The sequence below is a fragment of the Sorex fumeus genome, unplaced genomic scaffold, assembly GCF_029834395.1.
Source record: "Sorex fumeus unplaced genomic scaffold, SorFum_2.1 ptg000063l, whole genome shotgun sequence".
Taxonomy (NCBI): Eukaryota; Metazoa; Chordata; class Mammalia; order Eulipotyphla; family Soricidae; genus Sorex; species Sorex fumeus.
Genome location: NW_026606120.1, coordinates 46,232,612 through 46,251,787, shown reverse-complemented (window position 1 = coordinate 46,251,787; position 19,176 = coordinate 46,232,612). Strand labels below are relative to the sequence as shown.

The 19,176-nt window shown below is 54.9% G+C and overlaps 1 protein-coding gene across 2 annotated transcripts in view; it reads left to right on the top strand.

The window, feature by feature from the left end:
• RPH3AL (rabphilin 3A like (without C2 domains)) overlaps nucleotides 1-19,176 on the top strand; it is a 93,473-nt gene that overhangs the window by 31,780 nt on the left and 42,517 nt on the right. For both annotated transcript variants that reach the window (XM_056127261.1, XM_056127262.1), the window contains exon 5: nucleotides 4,107-4,193. In XM_056127261.1, coding sequence (XP_055983236.1) covers nucleotides 4,107-4,193 — 87 coding nt within the window. The remainder of the gene's footprint in view (nucleotides 1-4,106; nucleotides 4,194-19,176) is intronic.

Here is a 19,176-nt window from a genome sequence, read left to right as displayed (position 1 = left end):
AGGGCTTGGGGTGCCCCAGGTCAGCATCGTCAGACCCCACCCAGGTCATTCCCGCCTGTCTCAGTCCCCCAGAAGCAGGGGCGCACTCCAGGAGGGACATGAATCAGGAGTCCTCATTGCTCATCCTGAAAATTGCTCCCGTTTGCTTCTGTCCGTTCTTTGTGTCAGGCATGGCCAACCAGAGAGTGGCCAGAAATAAACATGGCCTCTGCCCCCTAGTTGGGCAGGAGGTGATTACAGGGTTCCAACCAGGAGAGAAGCATGGCAGGATGGACAGTGGAGGGAAGGAGGCTCCAGCTGGTGAGATCAGAGGGGGCTTCCTGGCAGAAGTGGCGTGGGTCTGAGGGATGCTCGTTAGGAGAGTGCGGCCCAGAACTTCCCCGTCAGGTCTCCACGGCAGAGAAGCAGCTCAAGGACTTGGAAACATAAGGACTTGGAGCGCTCCGAGGGGGGTGCTGGGGAGAGTGGCAGAGCCTGGGGCGCCCGGCAGCCTGAGCGGGCACCGTGGGGAAGGGGGTGGTCTTGGAGAACAGCAGGGGCCCTCTGGAGGCTTTTAAGTTGGCAGGAGCAGGAGAAGTGACTTGATTAGATTTGCATCTTGAAAAGATCACTCTGGCTGCCGTGCCAGGAACCGGCTGGAGGCTGGCCAACGTGGGGGTGAGGAGAGCTACCAGGAGGCCTCCTGAGCCCAGCCCGGTGAAAGGGGGTGCAGGGGCCAGCAGGATGGGGGCCCGGGGGCAGTGAGAATTCGAGCCCTTCGAGAGGGACTCCGAGCGGGGTTGAGGGCAGAGGGCTCACAGGTGGCTCTGCATTGGGCTTAGGTAACGGGCGCCGTCACTCTTCTGGCTGTTGTTGCCGCTCACCGGGACTGTGCTAATGGCGCTAACACGGCAGTGAATCATCCCCCTCCGGACTCCCGCTGGGGCCTGAGTCTGCCTGTTTCTACCAGTGTACAGACGAGGGGAAGAGGCTCAGGGGTGAGCAAGGCGGGCAAGGCTGGGTCCTAATGGCTGGCGCTCTCTGCTCAGAGGTGTCACCGGGACTGGGTCCTGAGCTGTCTGGAGAAGGAAGCCCCCCTGGCGTGGCTGAACCCAGGGCCTGGAGAGCTGCTGCAGGCTGAGGCCAGGAGTTTTGACGCTGGTGTGCCATGCCAGACCAGGAGCTGGACGTGGTTTGTTAAATGCTCAGACCCAGTTCCTGGCTGGGGGAAGCTTGAGCCTGGCAGCCACACCAGGACAGCCAGCGCTCCCGCAACCAGGGCAGATCTGCTTGGCGGGAACCCTTTGCTTGTCCAGGACAGACCGGCCAGCCCCTCCTCTGAGCCACAGTGCCAGCCTCCTGTGGGCTTCATTTTATTTCCTGGAACCTGGGAATGATGGCCGAGCCCATGGGGGCGATGCGAGGGCTCATGACACTTATCAATCCCAGGAGAACATGTGGTCTCTTTGCTGCCCATAGATTCCCCGCCCCCCCCCGCCCCCACCCAACCATCCACGGACAAGCGGCAGGAACTGACCAGGCACACAGACTGAGGCCTGAAAGCAGGACCAGCTGGGCAGCTATGCCCTGTCCTTCCCCTGCCCACCCTCACCACTGGACTGCTCAGATGGATGGAATATTTGGGACAGGCCACTTGTCCGTGCTATCCCAGACATCTGGGAGCTGACCTTTGACCGGGAGGCCTTTGACCAGCTGGCCCTGCCTGCTGTTGTTCTGTGTCCCATGGCGTGTGGACAGGAGACAGGACAGATCTCCTTCTGCCCTCTCTCCTGCTCTCTTTCCCGGCCCCAAGAGCACAGATGTCTCATTGGTCAGGCCAGCTTCATCTGCCACAGGCCTAGTCCCCCGCAAGCCCATTTGTATCAGCAAGGTAACGGCCAGTGTGGGCCAACTCCAGGTGGTGATGGGAATCAGGAACTCCGGGCATGGGGGCCGATCAGTGGGAGGGTTGGCACGGTGCCCAGGCATGGGCAGAACCAGGAGCCCATAATCTCATAGGAGGCAGCAGGAGCAGCCTGTGGGTCCACCACTGAGGCCGCTTTCCCCACTGTGCCCATGTCCTGCATTCCGTCCTGCAGTGGAGGACACTCCCTTACTCCCCTGCCTGCCCAGGCTATTGCCTCCAGCCATCAGGAATGAAATTTTGTTTATATATTTGCAGGGGAGAATGGGGGGGGGGGCGTACCCAGCAGTGTTAAGGGCTCACTCCTGCTGCTGTGCTCAAGGATTATTCTTGGTGGGGCTCAGGGGACCGTAGGTGCTACCGAGGATTGAGCCCAAGAGGGCCACATGCAAGTGCCTCACTGCTGTGCTGTCTCTCTGGCATCTTCCATGGAAAGGGCCATGCAGGCTGGCACTGCAGGCTCCAGAGAGGAGGGCCAGGGACTGACCCGTGGTGGTGGTGGGTGCGTCCTGGGTGAATCCAGAGTGTGGAAGCTCTTGGTTAAGTTGTTTGGATAACTCGCGGGGATCAGATCCTGAGCCCATCTAACAAATAGGACTTTGAAGGTGGGCCGAGAAGGGCTTTGAGTTCCTTGCCCAAGGGTCCACCCAAGCCTGCTGACCCTCCCAGACCTGAGTGGCAATCGGAGTGGGCAGTGCGGGAGGGCTTGGTGTGGACAGCCCAGGAGGATGGTCTGTCTGTGGTTCTGAGTGGTGCTGCAGAGAGAAGCAGAGGCGCTGGGTTTCCCCAATGCTTCCTCTCCTGAGTGACCACGGCAGCCGACACCCGGAGCCTGGACCCCTTATGAGAGCTTGGGGCTCCTCACTGTGAAGGGCAGAGCTTCCCACAGCTGAGAGCCAAGAGGGGGCAGGGTGCATGTCACCTGGACAGGAAGTGCCCCTCATCCCTGCCAGTGGGACACACCCAGCACACGTTCTTGGAGTCTCACTGGTTCAACCTCTCCTGCAGCGCTGGGCTCAGCTGCCCTGTCTGGAGGGGATGACATGCTCTGCCAAGCCTCAAGGATGACGTTCCACTGCCGAGAGCTGTGCTCTCTGCTCGCTGGAAGGCTGCAGAGAAGGGCATCGGGGTGCCTCTCTGCAAGGTGGGCAGGGGAGCAGCCCCAGCCCTGCAGAGGCCCGGCAGCCCCCATGACGCAGAAGATAGATGAGCTGATGAGACAGTGGTCAGGGATCAGGCGATTGCAGATCAGACTTGCTGGAATGGCCGGGGACCCACACTGTTCCAGAGCCACCCTCCCTTCCTCCCTCCCTCCCTCCTGGCCCAGCCAGCTGCCCCCAGCATGTGGCTCTATGTTTCAGGGACATGGAATTGGCATTTAGAAGTTAAGAGTTTCAGGGTCAGAGCAATAGTACAGTGGGATGGGCGCTTGTCTTGGACCTGGGTTCTGTTTCCAGCATCTGGTCCCCCGAGCACTGCCAGGAGCGATTCCTGAGCACAGAGCCGAAAGCGAGCCCTGAGCACCACCAGGTATGAATCCAAGACTAACAATAAGAGAAAAGATGTTAGGAGCTTAGTGACTCCTTGGAAGGAGAGATGGACACTCAGAGACCCCCATGAGGGCGACTTGGTCTGGTGAACGGGGAAGATGGCCCCGGAGCCCGACCGAGTCCCTGCTGCGGGCAGGTGCTCAGATTCCTGCACGCCCCCAGTTGTACCTCTGTCAAAGGGCCTCGTGCTTCTCAGAGAGGCAGAATCGGGCACCAAGTCAGCGCTCAGCATCCTCGGTGTCGCTCCCTGTCTGGCATGAGTGAGGCCTGTGTACAGCTCTCAGCAGATGTGCGTCTTCCATGTTGAGGAGCTCAGTTTCCTGCTCTGCTCCCAGAGACCAGCACCGTCTGCCTTGCTCTCCCTCCCCAGGGCTTTGCTGCAGCCAGGAGTGCCAGCGAGCTGGTTTCTCCACACGACCCTCACTGCAGTGATGGTGCAGGTGCATCTGCATTGTCACGGGCCCGGGCATGGCCATGGTGCCCCGCACCAACAGCAGGCTCAACAGGGCCTGTGCCCTTAGTGCTCTCTGCCTCTGTAGCCTTAAGCAAAAGACTCACCCCCTCACCCCCGTGATGTCCACAGAGCGTTCCTTGCCTCTGCTCTTCTGGCCCTTGGCTGCAGTGCTCACATGCCCCTGTCCTCTCTCTTACAGAAAGTTTGCACCAAGTGTGGCATCGAGGCCTCCCCCGGCCACAAGCGGCCCCTGTGGCTGTGTAAGATCTGCAGTGAGCAGAGAGAGGTAGGCCTGGGGTGGTGGAGTGGAGGGGCGGGGGGGGGGGTGGAAGGTGATGGGGTTGATGAGTGAGCTGGGGGAGAGGGGTCTGGCCTGCTTACATATAGGGAAGTTCACATTTGGTCTGGGTCTGGGAGGGCTGTTCCAGCTGGCCAGGGGCAAGGGTGGGGCCTGCTGGCCCTGTGGGGTCCAAGGTTTGGGCGGGGACCTCCTGACGCTGCGTGATGCGGGATGGGAGTGCGAGGGCTCAGCTTATAGCAGTAGCTGCCCCAGATTAGGTGTTGGCCTGGCAGCACATCCCTTCATGGCCCCGAGATGGGTGCTGTAGGCATCCCCTTGGACTGATGAGGAAATGAGGCGCAGTGGGACGATCACGGGAGTGGGTGGTTGAGCACACCTGGGTGAGCCACGAGTCCTGCTGTGACCCACCCTGTGGTCAGTCTCTGGGGAAGGAAGGGAGCTGTGGGGTCTCGGGCCGCCACTCTGGGGCTGGGGAAGCCGCATCTAAGCTCGCAGTGGCCAGGGGCGAAGCATGCCCAAACTATAGCAGGTGGGCAGCGGCTGCAGGGGACGGATGGGCGGGCACATAAACACCTGGTTTTCCACATCCAGATTTTTTAAATTAATTTGATTTGGGGGCTGCACCAGTGATGCACCAGTGATGCTCAGGGCTTACTTACTCCTGACTCTGGGCTCAAGAATCACTCAGGGGACCATCTGGGGTGCCAGGGATCAGAGCCAGGTTGGCTGCAGGCAAGGCAAACACCCTACCCACTCTACTGTCTCTCCGGCCCCAGATTTCTCAGGCATGTCTGTCTTGACACGTCATCATTGTTCCATCTTCACTTTTCTGGAAACCCTGTTGGCCACATTGCAAAGCCTCTGTGGCCCCCAGCCACTCCCTCTGTCTCTTCCTCTTTTGCGGGTGAAGGCTTGGGTTCTGCCCTGGTCCCGCCCTGGTCTCCGGCTGGCACTGACTCCCAGCCTCCAAGCAGTCAGCTGTCCCCTCCCTAAGCTTTCCTCAGGGGTTTCCTCTCTCAGCTGAGCATCACTTCCAAGTTCCAGTCCTGGACACCCGGAGACACCTCCCATCCCCCCACCCCCTCACCCCCCACAGCAGGGCCTGCAGTGAGGGGCAGGTCAGTGAGCAGCTGTTGGCCTGAGGGATGATGAGATTATTCCCCATCAAATCCCAGGAGTCTACTGCTGTCTGTGCTGCTTCTAGCCTTCAATTTTGGAGATAAGCCCAAGGCTCCAGAGATAAGCTGGTGCTGCACTCACTGGCTGGCTTCCCCCGCTCCTCCCCAGGGGGACCCCTCCTCACACCTGCCTCCCAGCCCAGAACTCAGTAGGCTGAGCCTGCAGTTCCTCCTAAGAGCACTGTGGTGGGAGTTTTTGCTCTATTGAGATATGTCTAGGTTTGAGGTGGGTTTTCATTTTTCTGTTCTGGTTTTATTATTTGCTTGTATGTTGCAGCCACACCCATCAATGCTCGGGGCTCACTCCTGGCTCTGTGCTCAGGGCTCACTCCTGACTCCGCGCTCAGGGCACACTCCTGACTGTGCTCAGGTGACCATATGGAGTGCAGGAGGTCGAACTTTAGGTGAGCTGCATACAAAGCAAGTGTCTTCCCCACAGTACTCTCTGTCATTTTTTTTTCATGTCACTTTTTTGAAGATTAGCAAAGCAGCCCAACTAATGTTCTGTCTTGGCTGGAGGGCTCCTATTTTTCTGCCATGAATACCAGTCTCTATCTCACAGATGCAGCGAAAATTCAGCAAAGTCCTTGAACTCACAGTGGGTGCTCTGTGAACACCAAAGGCCCCCAGCCAGAAATCCCCTTTGACTTTGAGACCTTTCTAGTATTAGTCTATTTGAATAATTGCAGCCTCCAGCCCCTCTGCCTCCCCCCCCCCAACTCCCCCTACCTGCATTTAGTCAATGGGTCCCCTGAGGGGGGATTCTGCAATACTGTATCTTGTGTGAGGGGGATTCTGCAACACTGTATCTTGTGTGAGGGGGATTCCGCAACATTGTATCTGATGTCAATGGAGGGCCTAGCTCATGTGGTAGATAGAGCACAGGCGAAGTACCTGTGAGACCCCAGCCCGCCACCAATCTGGCCCTCCAAGCTCTGCTGGGTGTGATCCCAAGCAGGGAAACATCGGCATCTCACGGGAGACACCTGAGCAGCATGAAGTGATGGTCACAGCCAGGCTGAAGGAGAACAGAGAGGAAGGAGCTGCCAGGAATAGAATGAAGGGAGATGGAGTCAACCATAAATGTTTGCGGGGCTGTGGGGGAGATGCCCTCCCAGCTCCACGCTGGGGGGGCACCCCTTCCCGTGCTCCTTCGCAGTCCCCAGAAGCCCCTTCCCACCTTCATTCCAGCCTGATCTCCAGAGCCTTCCAATGCCCAGAAAACTCTAAAACAGCTTAGCGTGAATTTTCTTATCTCCCCTAAGGCAGAGACTTGCTGCTGAATTCTGCTATCAGCTTGTCCTTGGGTTTCTAGAGGCCAATAAAACACAGAGAGATCAAGAGAGTTCTGTTCCCTTAGCGGCAGCAGGCTGAGGGGACATGGGGGGGCCCCCCAGGGAATGGACATGCCTCAGGGCTGGATGCCTGGGGCTACTGAAAGGGGGGCATGTTCCTGCCGGGTTTGAGTCATTGACTTCCTAATGCCTTTCTTTCTTAGAAAAATATCTGATCTCTGTGACAGAGAACTACAGAGAAAGGCCACTTAGGATGTCAGCCCCCGGGGATGAGTGTTGAGTCTGAGGGAAAGTGGATTCCTGGGGCTGGGGAGACAGGACAGGGGTCGAGGTGCTTGCCTTGCATGCAGCCCATGTGGGTTCAATCCCTGGCACCTCATGGGGTCCTCATAAACCCCGCCAGCTATAATCCCTGAGCACAGAGCCAGGAGCAAGCCCCCAGCACTGCTAGGTGTGTCCCGAAAACAAACAAAAAGGAAGTTGGGGATCTGATCCACAACAATGGCCACGAATCTTCCTCCTGTTGGAAGGGATTGAATTTCCTGGGACTGTCTCAGACTCAGCTCCGATGTCTCCTGGGACTGTCTCAAATTCGGCTCCAATGCCCCGTCTCATCTCTGGGACTGTCTCACACTCAGCCCTGACGTCCTGTCTCATCTCCTGAGACTGTATCACACTCAGCCCCAACGGCCTGTCTCAGTTCCTGGTACTATCTCACACTCAGCCCTGGCGCCCTGTCTCATCTCTTGAGACTGTCTCATGCTCAGCCCCGACACCCCCCTCTCATCTCCTGGGACTGTCTCACTCCTGGGACTGGCTCCTGCCCCCTGAGGAGGAGTTTGCTCTCTGGCGCATTTCGCCCCTGGGCACCTGCACCTCCTCCCCTTCTCAGGTGCAGAAGGTGGACAAGCAGTGCCCTGAGCCCTGGCAGGTCATGGGTGGCCAGGCCTCGCTCAGGGGAAGGGGGGTAGAGATGGTTTGGGGGGGGGAGGAGGGTGCAGGACTGAGGGACACTTCAGCAGAGGCCTGGAGCTCCCCAGGGCTCCTTGGAGTAGAAGTGGAGGAAGGTGAGTGATGGGCGGAGACCTCATCCAGTGCAGACAGAGGGACAGAACCAGTAAAAGAGAAGAAATCGGAGATGTTTATTGGGGTGCACTCCTGTGCAGAACCTACTGGGCCCTGGTGAGGCTGGGGTAGAGCCACGGCCTGGAAAAGGCCAAGTGGGATTTTAAGCTGTCTTGGTTGGGAAAAGGGAACAGAGACCAGTGGGAGGGTGCGCTTAGTCTGGCCTTGTTATCTGTAAGGGACTGGTGTGAAGAAATACAGAATGCAGCCTGGTGGCCTCCTGGGGCCAGGTGGGCCGTAAATCTGTGCTGGCTGATGTTTGATCCTGGGATGTCACTTCTCATCAGCCCATCACCATCTGTTCCCGAGTGGTGCCATTTGATCTGAGCAAACCTTACAGTGAAGGATGGGGCTTGTGTCAGTCCTGAGGTGTCCCTTGTGAACTTTGGTTTTTACTCAGAAATGGGGTGTCTCGGAGGGCCTCCTGTGATAGAGACATGCTCCGAACCCCAACTCACTTTCAAAAAGAGTTTTCAAAGACTCTCTGCTGAGTCTCATGGCAGAGTTTCAGATCTGCTTTTGTTTCAGTCTTTCATTTCTGTTTGGAGGTCATACCAGTTAGTTTGGGGATCACATCCAACAGCGCTCAGGGCCTACTCCCAGCTTTGTGCTCAGGGTTTGTTCCTGGAGGTGCTCAGGGGGCCATGTGGTACTTGGGATTGAAGCCGGAACCCTGGGTTCCCACATGCTACCCTGCACTCCATCCTCTGAGCTGTCTCTCCAGTCCTTAAGTTCTTCACAGTCCTTTCTATTTGCGTTATCTACATTTTACTCTTTCCTGTTTGGGTATTTTAGGGGCGAAGATGTGCACCCAGTGGTGCCCGGGGCTTACTCCTGGCTCTGCACTCGGGGGTCCTTCCTGGTGGAGATCAGGGGCCCATATGGGGCACTGGGGATCAAAACCTGGTTGACCACACACAAAGCAAGTGCCCTGCCCACTCTACTATCTCTCCAGCCCCTTTATTCTTTTTTTTTCTTTTGTTTTTGAGTCACACCCAGTGGTGTTCAGGCTTACTCCTGGCTCTGCATTCAGGGTTCACTCCTGGTGGGCTCAGACCCTAGGGGATGTTGGGGATCGAACCCAAGTTAGTCATGTGCAAGAGAAGAGCCGTACCTGCTGTACTATCTCTCCAGCCCTGCTTCTACTCTTTTCTGAGGGTAAAATTGGTATGGATCCTAGAAGAACATTTGCCGTATGTAGAAAAACATAGAGGAAAAAATACACTCTAAAAATTCAAACTCTGACCATCTATCCGGAGACTGTCATGGTTAGCATTTTGTCAAGCTAATTCTAATCTTTATTGCTTGCAGTGTTGAAACTAGGTTTTGAAATGAACATTATATCATAAGTCGTTCCACTGTAACCAATAAATCTTTGTGAGCATTCTGTTTTATGGATAGTCCTGATTTAGCACATCTAAGCTATTTCCGTTGTTTCCCCTCTTGTTAATAATTGCAGTATATATCTATGTGCTTAGCTCTTTGCCCACATTTTAGATTATATACTCAGAACAGATTTTTAGAAGGGAAAAATAAACATCATGGTTTGTATTCTCTCTTTGCTTCTAAACCCTTGCATTATTAGTTTTGATTTATCTCATAATTAGCTGGTGTATAATCTTATGTGATTGCTTAAATAAGGACACATATTGGGGTTATTTTCCAAGTCTTTTGCTCTCTAATAATAGCTGTTGCCTTTATACAGAGAAGACTGATAACATAATTGATCAGAATCTTTCCCACTCAGAATGCAATGGCTTCTCCCCCCTGTTGTCTACCAACCTCATATACAAAGAGATAGAGCAGAGCCAGCAGAGCTAACAACCAGGAGAAGTGTACCCAGGGAGCAAGAGATAATAACGCGCTCTCAACAAGATGTAAGGAAGTTTTTAAAAATTAATTAAAAGAGTAAGAGGAGAAATGAAAAACAAACTGAACAATTGGGGTGGGGGTGGGGAGAGAAGAACCAAAAAGGGGCCAAGAAGGTGACTTGGGTCTGGAACAACTCACACCTCATATGGGTGAGGTCCTGGGTTTGAGCCTCAGAACTGCCCAAGCAAAACAACAAAAACTGAAAAATGTGGGGCTGGAGCAATAGTACAGCAGGTAGGGCACTTGCCTTGCATGCAGCCAACCCAGGTTCAATCCCTGGCACCCCATATGGTCCCCTGAGCACCACCAGAAGTAGTTCCTGAGTGCAAAGCCAGGAGTAACTCCTGAGCATCACTGGGTGTGACCCCCAAACCAAAAAAAAAAACTCAATACGCACCGTTTTCATTTCTAAAACTGAACTTAGGCACTTAATTCAATGTGCAGCTTCACTTAACATCCATCACCCACTGGTTCTCAGGAGTGACGGTTTGCAGGATAAGGTCCATATCTGCTCCCTGCAACCTTATCCACCCCACCTCCCTCCAGTGTGGATCCACAGGGTGGTCTCTGGAGCCCCATTTTTCAGACGTTTCCCAGCCCTGGTCCCCTTCGACCTTGTTTCCTTCTGGTGGCTCTGTCATGCCAGTTGAGTTGAGCCATCATCTCTTATTCAGGCAGTTTTCACCTGTGTCCTGTGAATAACCTGGGGCCCCACAGAGGGCCCTGCAGAGCCTGGTCGAGGAGGAGGATGTGGAGGATGAGCTAGCGGCCAGAAGGCCAGGAAATGCGAGATGGGTGCAGGCAAGAGAAGGCAGGAGGCGACCAATGCACAACCCAAGGTAGCTTTCAAGGCAGCTTTGTGGGAAGTGGGGAGAAATGTAGAGCCTCAGATACGCTTTTATTCCCCTTTCAGTCATCATTAGGGTTTGGGGATGTGTGTGTGTGTTTTGGGGGGGGGGCACGTGTTTTTTGGGCAAACTCCAGTGGTAACTGCTCAGAGGTGGCTCCCAGTGTTGGTGCTCAGAGGAACTCTATGGTGCTGGGTGCAAACCAGGGGTTCCTCCATGCAAAGCCTGCACTCAACCCTTGAGCTCTTTCCCCAGTCCTGCATTTCTTTTTTTTCCCACTTTTGCTTCCCTAATTAAAAATCATCAAATGGATCTGCCAAGGTCATCTTCTTCATTCACGTTTATCTAGAACAAACAGAGATGGAGCTTAGATTCAGGAAAGAGTTTGTTTTCTTTATTTTGAGCCTCCTTGGCAGTGCTGAGGGCCACCATGTTCCATGGCGATTTGTTACAGGCATCCAATCTTCCAACCCCAATCCCACCACCACTTCACCTTTCTCTCCATTTTCCCAATCGTCCCTCACACCTGCCCTCGTAGAAGACCCACAAAAATGTATTTTATATCGCTTATCACCACTAAAAAGCTAACAGAATGATCAAGAAATATTTCTGTAGAAGAAAATTGGTGAAAATTGTTGTATATTAATGGGGACATTAAGTCCTCGTCTGAGGGTTTACTGAGCTGCTGTTGCAGGTTAAGCCTTTGGTGTTAATAGTTTTTGTTAGTTGAGGTTGTTGGCTTCTACGTTACATCCCATCCAGTCGGGTATGCTACTACAGAGATGTCAGTGGGGTTTGAAGATGTGGCCGGAAGCTCCAGAAAACCAAGAATATTTAACTGGACAGTCCAGCCGGAGGCAAGACAGTGGCTTTGGGGTATGGGAACGACTGCTGGGGCTTTGGGCGGAGCTGGCCTGTCCCTGAGGCCTCAGCCAGGAGCAGGTATCCAAGAAATCTTTGCAATTAGTCGATCTCTTTTGAGATTTATTTATGAGTCTCTGTAACAAGGCCGGTAGGTAAGCTTATATAGTGGAAGAGGTGGGACATGGGTGTGGCTGCCGGGGCTGCCAGAAGAAATTCAGTGGTTATGTTTTGTGTCCACTATCTTATATCAAAGTCATTTTCAATTTTTTTCATTCTGTAGAGTCTTAAAGCTGTTTTTACAAATCTCCAGGGTTTTTTTTTTTTTTAAGAGGGGGCAGGGTGACTTTGGCATTTCCTGCATTTTATCTTGGTACATGTCCATGTGTAAAGAACTTAAATAGAAAAGTATCTTCAAACACATTTGGGTGCAGCCTAATGAAGGCCCTCCCGTTGATCGTCGATTTGCTCGAGCGGGCCCAGTAACGTCTCCATTGGAGACTTTGTTGTTACTGTGTCTGGCATATCGAATACTCTCGGTAGCTTGCCGGGCTCTCCGAGAGGGGCGGAGGAATCGAACTCGGGTCGGCCATGTTGGCCGCTTGTAAGGCGAACGCCCTACCCGCTGTGCTATCGCTCCAGCCAGCCTAATGAAGTCCAGTGCAATAGTCACCCACTCCTTACCACCCAACCAAGAAATAGACCAGCTCTCTGTCTGTTTTGCCTGTGAGAATGTGATATAAATACGATGAGCTGTCTGTGGTTTTGTGCACGTTTGCATCTTTTGTTCCTCATCAGAATTTTGGAATTCACCACGTAGATTCAAGTAGCTGTGTTCCTTCAGATCCTCCCCACCGTCTCTGGGGCTGCACATGCCCAACGGTTTCCCTGTTCCACCAATGCTTCTTTCAGGCTATTCTCAATTGTTTTGCTTGATGAGTAATTTGGCTGTAGCCTTTCCTGTCTCCTGGAGCCCCAGTAGAGACTTTCTCCAGATCTTCTGCCCTGGGGCTGGAAGCAATAGGGTAGGGGCTTGCTTGCACCTGGATGACCCTGCACATTTGCTGCCCAGAGTACCTCTAAGTGTGGCCCACAGTATAAAAGAAAAAAAATAAACAAACGAATCTCCTGGCAGGAGGGCGTCTGTAGATGCAGTGTGCCCGTGTCAGCTGTCAGGCGATCCCATCCCTGACCCAAGCACTGGTCTCGCCTGGCATCACCGTGTGACACAGTTGACAAGTCTGTTTTCTCTAGTATAGCTTGCACTCTCCTGCCTCTGGGTCAGTCTGGATTCTGCTCTCTCCTGCCCAGCCCTGCGCAGTACCCATGTCTTCCTTTCCTCTCGCTCTGCCTCTTGCAGCCTTGGGCTCTCCTGCTCACAAAGCGCCAGGCTGCTATGTGGCACCAGAATCCGGAGGTGTGCCGAGCCAGGGTCACGGGAGGGCAGACTGGCATGCGGTGGCCATCACTCCGCCCCCACACCCCAGGCCTGGTGCTTAGCCTGTCCTTAACCCATACAGGAGGGGTGGCATCCCGTCAGGGGCTACTGTCTCAACACGTGGTGCTGCAGAGGGAAATTCATTTTATTCTTTGTTTAGCTTTTAATCCCTGTTCTCTGTTTTTTTCCCCCCATTATAACACCATGATTTACAAAGTTGTTCAAAATACCGTTGTTTTGGGCATTCGGTGTTCCACCACCAATTCCATCCCCAGTGTGCCCTTCCCTCCACTCATGTCCCCAGTTTCCCACCCACCACTCCACCTGCCCCCTTGCTGGTACAAGCACATTTACTTCATATTGCTCGCTGCAACACAAAGCCAAACGGAATTATCAAAAAACAGATCAGTGAAATTCAGTTTGTGATCATTGTTACATCTCACAATGGTGTTACTAAAGTCATTATCTGAGGATTTACTGAGCCGGTCGGTGCTCCTTGAGCCTCCTGGGTTATTGTTTTCACTCACCGTGCGTGGTGGGCTTCTATGCAGCTTTCTCATCAAACTTGCTGTGCGCCTACCGGGTTATTAGTACTCTGAAATTTGGAGGTGGAACAATTTGGTGGCTTGGCAGTTTGATGAGGTTCAGTTGTGGAGCTGGGCTGTTTCCATGGGGGAGGGACTTGGGTGTGGGTGGGGGCTGCTGGGCCTTTGAGGCACACACACACACACACACACACACACACACACACACACTCACACACACCATTCCAGGAGGCCCCTGAGTTCTCAGCCAAGAACAGTCTATCTGGGAAGATTCAGAGGTATCCTATTCTTTCGGAGATTAGGTGTGGAGCTGGCCGTTTCTATGTTGCAAGATATCAGATGTATGTGAGTGGCGGCAGCTGGGCTTTCTGGTGGTGGGGTGGGGGAGTGGGGGTGCCCTCCCCCCTTCCAGAAAGGCCCAGACTTCTCAGCCTGGATGATTGATCATCATCATGTTATTTTCTGTTTTTTTCGTTTTGTTTTGTTTTAGGGTTTTGGGTGGTCACACCCCACGGTACTCAGGAGTAACTCCTGGCTTTGTGCTCAAAAATCACTCCTGGCGGTGCCCAGGGGACCATACGGGACTTGGGGATTAAACTTGAGTTGGCCTTTGTTGTGTTATCACTCTTCACAGGTGGTTATCTGAGGGGAATCCATTCAAAAGGGGCAAAGGCGCATTTGTCAGCAGCGAGTTCCATGGCAGTGAGAGCCTTTCCTGTACAGCTCTGGCTCCAACTCGTCCCCAAACCTTGGCCAGGCCCACTCACACCTGCCGTCTCCAGGAGGTTTCTTGGCCTCTGAGACATTTGCTGATGTGACAAGGCAAGGGACTGCTTGGTGCTTCTTATGTCCCTGGGTCTCACTACTGCTGGCCTGGGCTGGCTGCCTCCCTCAGTGGGCCCGGTGCCAGGTGCCCCTCTCCTGCCTGGAACTCAGCTGGAGGATCCGTGGTGTAGGAAAGTGGCTTCTCCTAGGGCTCCGCAAATCCTCTCCTGCTCACCGGTCCGGCCAGAGTGTTCCTCAGAGCACGGTCCGGGGGAGTCCCCTCTCCCGCCTGCCCCCCGGTGACCGGCCCACAGGACCGGGGTGCCGGGAGCGCGGCAGCGTTCATGACACCTGCCTGGCCTCGCGGGTGGCAGACTGTGCTGCGGGGAGCTGCCATCTGCTGCCCCGCGCGGCTTCTCTCCTGTGCCAGCTGTTCCTTGCAGTTTGGAGTTTTGCTGCGAACAGCTTTGCCAGAGGCCCCCTCCGGAGCCCGTGCGTGCGTTCGGGAGTGGGCGTCCGCCTGAGCGCCCCGCCATCTGCGCCCGGCTCTCTCGAGGTGGCTGTCACAGCGTCCCTGGGGGACCCGGATGATCACACTTCCTCAGTGTGTTGGTCACCTCCCACGCGCCACAGCTCTGCCAAGCAGACCCGCTCTTGGCGCAATCTCCCGGCTCCCCACATCCGTGGAAGCAGCTGGAGGAGGAGGTTTCTGTCCCCGCCAGCATCCCCCTTTCCTTTCCTGGGCAGGTGGGGTGGCCGCCCCTACTTGACCCCCTGCTCAGGGGGTCCCTGAGCCTCTGGCTGTGCGTGGGAGAAAACACTTTTCCCTCTGAACTGCCCCCGGATCCGGGAAAGAACTTCCTTCCTCCCCACTGAGCCTGCTGACCCGCCCGTTGTGCCCCCGAGGAGCAGTGAGTGGGGCACCCGCTAAGAGCACCGGCCTCCCTTTTTCCAGCATCCCGGAGGTCAGTGTGTGATAGACAGGGAAACTGAGGCTCAGAGCGAGGAGGTCACTTGCTGAATGACACAGGTTAGGAATGAGGGTTCTCCTGGGCTGAAGCCCAGAATCTGCCTTGGACCACCTCCTACTATCCTTTCCACTTTTGCACCATTCGGTTCTTGCTCATGGAATAGTTGTTGTGTGGTCGCTGTGTCGGGTTGTGGGGGTCAGCAGTGATGGGTAGAGCAGCCAGTATTTTTGCTCCAGTTTACTCTGTAGCAAGAGCAGGGCGTTGGGCAAGGCAGCCTTGAGCACCCCACTATCTGCGCCCGGCACTCTCGAGGTAGCTGCAGTAACTGCAGTCAGCAGAGTCCGTGGATGTTCAGGGCTGCCCAGAAAGGAGGGAGAGGGCAGGGGGCATGAGGGCCTGAGTGTCGGACTGCCACCCCCAGTCTTTGGGATGGCCACAGACGAGTAGCTGGCAAGGGCCGAGGGCCACAGAGAGATGGCAGCTGTGTACTGCGGGCAGGCATGAGAAACAGCGCGGCTGCAGCAGGGCCATGTGCGGTGCCCAGAAGAACAGTCTGACCCAGCCGTTCTGCTTCTCAGGTATATCCCCTAGAGCCTGGAGAGAGGCAGCATCATAGACACTGTGCAGCCATGGCGCTGTCCACTGTGCCCTTAGAGTGGGCAGCACAGCAGGGTGCCACCCCTTCTGGCTCTGACCCCTCACCCCCGGGACAGACCTGGGAGCAAGTGCTGATGTCCCACTCTCACGAGCCCCCACAGACCTTCACAGAGACAGGCAGGAACTCGGGAGCTGGGGGCTGCAGGCCGAGGGCTGGGAGCTGGTGTGTGAAGGAGGTGAGTTCTGCGGGCCAGAGAGATAGCACAGTGGGCAGGGCGCTTGCCTTGTATGTGGCTGACCCAGTTCCCCTTTATGGTCCCCAGAGCCTTCCAGTAGCGACCCTGAGTGCAGAGCCAGAATGAAGCCCTGAGCAGTGCCAGGCACGCCCCCTTCCTCCAACGACAAACAAACAAAAAATGATCAGTTCTACTTGGGGAAAGTGAAACCAGCTGGGGGCGTGGGTTCTGCAACCATGCAATAGATGGGTGCCCGCTGATGCCTCTGGGTGTGGTAGACCTGGGGTCTGCTTCAGATCACAGTGACTGGGCTGGACAGACTGGGATGCTGAGCTGAGGCTTGAAGGAGCCATGCTCCGCAGGAGGAGCCCCCCAGGGTGGAGCCCAGCTGGGCACTGCACCTCTGCACAATGTTCTGCTGCCCCTAGAACTTGTTGGATGGGAGAGAATAGGGAGGTGGGTCCACTTGACCTGATGTGAAGCCCCGAACCCCCCAGGAACATGGCCCACCACTGACACCTGTGTGACTCTGGCTCTAGCAAAATGTCCACTGACTTCCTGTCTCTGCGGTCAGCTGCTGTGACATGGTCCTGACACCTCCATCCAGCTCACCCACTGCCCCCGCCCCCAGGTCTCCCATCCTGGTTTCCCTTCCCGGTCACCCCTAGTTTGTGTGTCTGCCCCGGGGGACAGGGTGAAAAGCTCGAGGAGAAAGCATCTGAATGTGGGCTGGAGCGATAGCACAGCGGGTAGGGCATTTGCCTTGCACATGGCCGACCCGGGTTCGATTCCCAGTATCCCATATGGTCCCCCGAGCACTGCCAGGAGTAATTCCTGAGTGCAGAGCCAGGAGTATCCCCTGTGCATCACTGGATGTGATCCAAAAAGAAAGAGAGAGAGAGAGAGAGAGAGAGAGAGAGAGAGAGAGAGAGAGAGAGAGCATCTGAATGTGGTCCCTTTCTCTGACTAAAATGCACATCATCAGGTTGCCCTGCCCCTGCTCAGTGCTGTCACCTCATGAAGACAGACGCCTCAGAGAAGGAGCTGCTGGGCTCCTGCCCCTCTCCCTCCAGTGGAAATGACCCCCAGATAGAGGAGCTCCTGGAGGCTAGAAAATCCTCTCGTGGCAAAGGGAGCAGAAGAGAACACAGCTTTTGTTGGGATGTACTCCGGGCTTGGGGCTCAGTGTCCCCCTTTTTCAGGCAAACAGCAGCCCCAAGACTGTGAATAACAAGGCTAAGTGGCCCTGCCAGGCTGAGTGGGCACCAGAGCCTGGGCAGTCTGGCAGCCTCCTGCCAAAAGCGCCCCTCTGCCCCCAGGAGTAAACCCTCTGCACCCTCCATCCCATCCCAGGACAGGTAGACGGGGTGGTCCTTTGCTCTGTCTCCCCTTGGTGACCAGCAGAGTGATTTCTGGCTCAGGGAGACTCAGGGATCCTTGTCCAAGTCTCTTTGGCCCGACTCCTACTCCCACACGGAAGCTCAGCCTGGCCCGACCCTTGTCTTGCTCAGCCCAGAGCCTGTCTGGGTGGCCCAACACCACTCATCTCCTTGACTTTCACTTTGACCTGCAGCTCCCAGTCCTGCTCCAACCCGAGCGATGGGCCCACACACGGCATCCCCAGAGACGGCTCACCTGTCCCGCGTGCCTCCAACTGCTCCGTCTCTGGCTTCCCTCTCTGACCGTGACCTGAACCCTCCCATCCACTTCCCGTCAGCCTGAGAGATGCTCATCTGGGCTCCTGGAAAACATGGCCACGAACACATAGTACAGCAGGGTTTTGTGTGACAGCAGATAGAAGACAGGGGCCCGAGCAAAGTGCAGTGGGTAAGGCGTTTGCCTTGCATGCAGCTGGCCCAGGTTTGATTCCTGAGCACAGAGCCAAGAGTAACCCCTGACCACCATAGTTATAGCCAAAAACACAACCAAATAAACAAACAAACAAAAAAACCCATGGGAAGCAGCTCACATTTTCTTTCCTGGTGGATGGGACGGACAAGTGGCAGCCACCAAAAAATGTACAGCAGCCAAGACAGAGCCACTGCATAAGAGTTCAAACCCCCAGGGGAGAGGAAAGGCAAATCATCAAAGGGAAACAATGACTCTAACAGTGTTAAAAAAATAGCACTGTAACATTGTCCTCCCTTTGTTCATCAATTTGCTCTAGTGGACACCAGTAACGTCTCCATTGTGACACTTATTACTGTTTTTGGCATATGGAATACACCAGGGGGCGGCGGGGGGGGGGGGCGGGGGGGGGAGCTTGCCAGGCTCTGTCATGTGGCTGAGATACTCTCAGTAGCTTGCCGGGCTCTCTGAGAGGGATGTAGGAATCAGACTCAGGTGGCTGTGTGCAAGGTAAACACCCTACCCACTGTGCTATCGCTCCAACCCTAAAAATAGGTACTAGTAAAGATTTGATTTGGAAATCCACGTGTTAGGGGCTTCTTTAGAGAGAAGGGAAGCAAGCAGGGTCTGGGAGACAGCTCTGGGGGCTGGAGCTTTGCATGCAAGAGCCCCAGGTTGGATCCCAAGTACCACATGGTCCCCCAGCACCACACCAGGAGTAACCCTTGGGCATTTCCCAGTAGGGCCCCCAAACCAAAAATCAAGGGGGAATGGAAAAGCAAGACAGGTTGCCTGCTGGGGGTACATGGGGGAGGAAGGAACCCACAGCTTCTCACGGCTGTAGGCATTTTTTTTCCTATGAATTTATATGGTTCTTTGGAATGAACTGTGATTTCATACACTTTCATGTGTAGGCTCGATTTCTTGGCCTTACATAACAGTGATAATAAGATATCACTTATTTCAGACCCAAAAAGTTTGAATCTGTGATACAGAGAGAAAATGGAGGAGGGGGGGTCTTGGACAAAACCCAGCAGGCTTGGGGGCCACTCCTGGCTCAGTGCTTGGGGGAGGATTGATCCTGGCGATGCTTAGGGGAATAGAACTTAACCCGTCTATAGACAAAGCATGTGCTGGGTCCATTGAACCCTCTCCCTGGTCCTAGGAATAGCTTAAATTCTCTGTGAATGCAGGGGGAGGGAACCCAAATGCTGAAAACTATGAAGGAAAACTGGTGAATCTGAAAGACAGAGCAGACACTGGAATCTCGGAATTGCCGGAATTATCGCTTCCCCCAGGAAGGACCAGGGCAGGCTGGGGAAGCAGTAATCAAAGCCCATGGCTGAGCTCAGCCGCCCCCACGAGCCCGCCAATGAGGGGCCAGCCTGG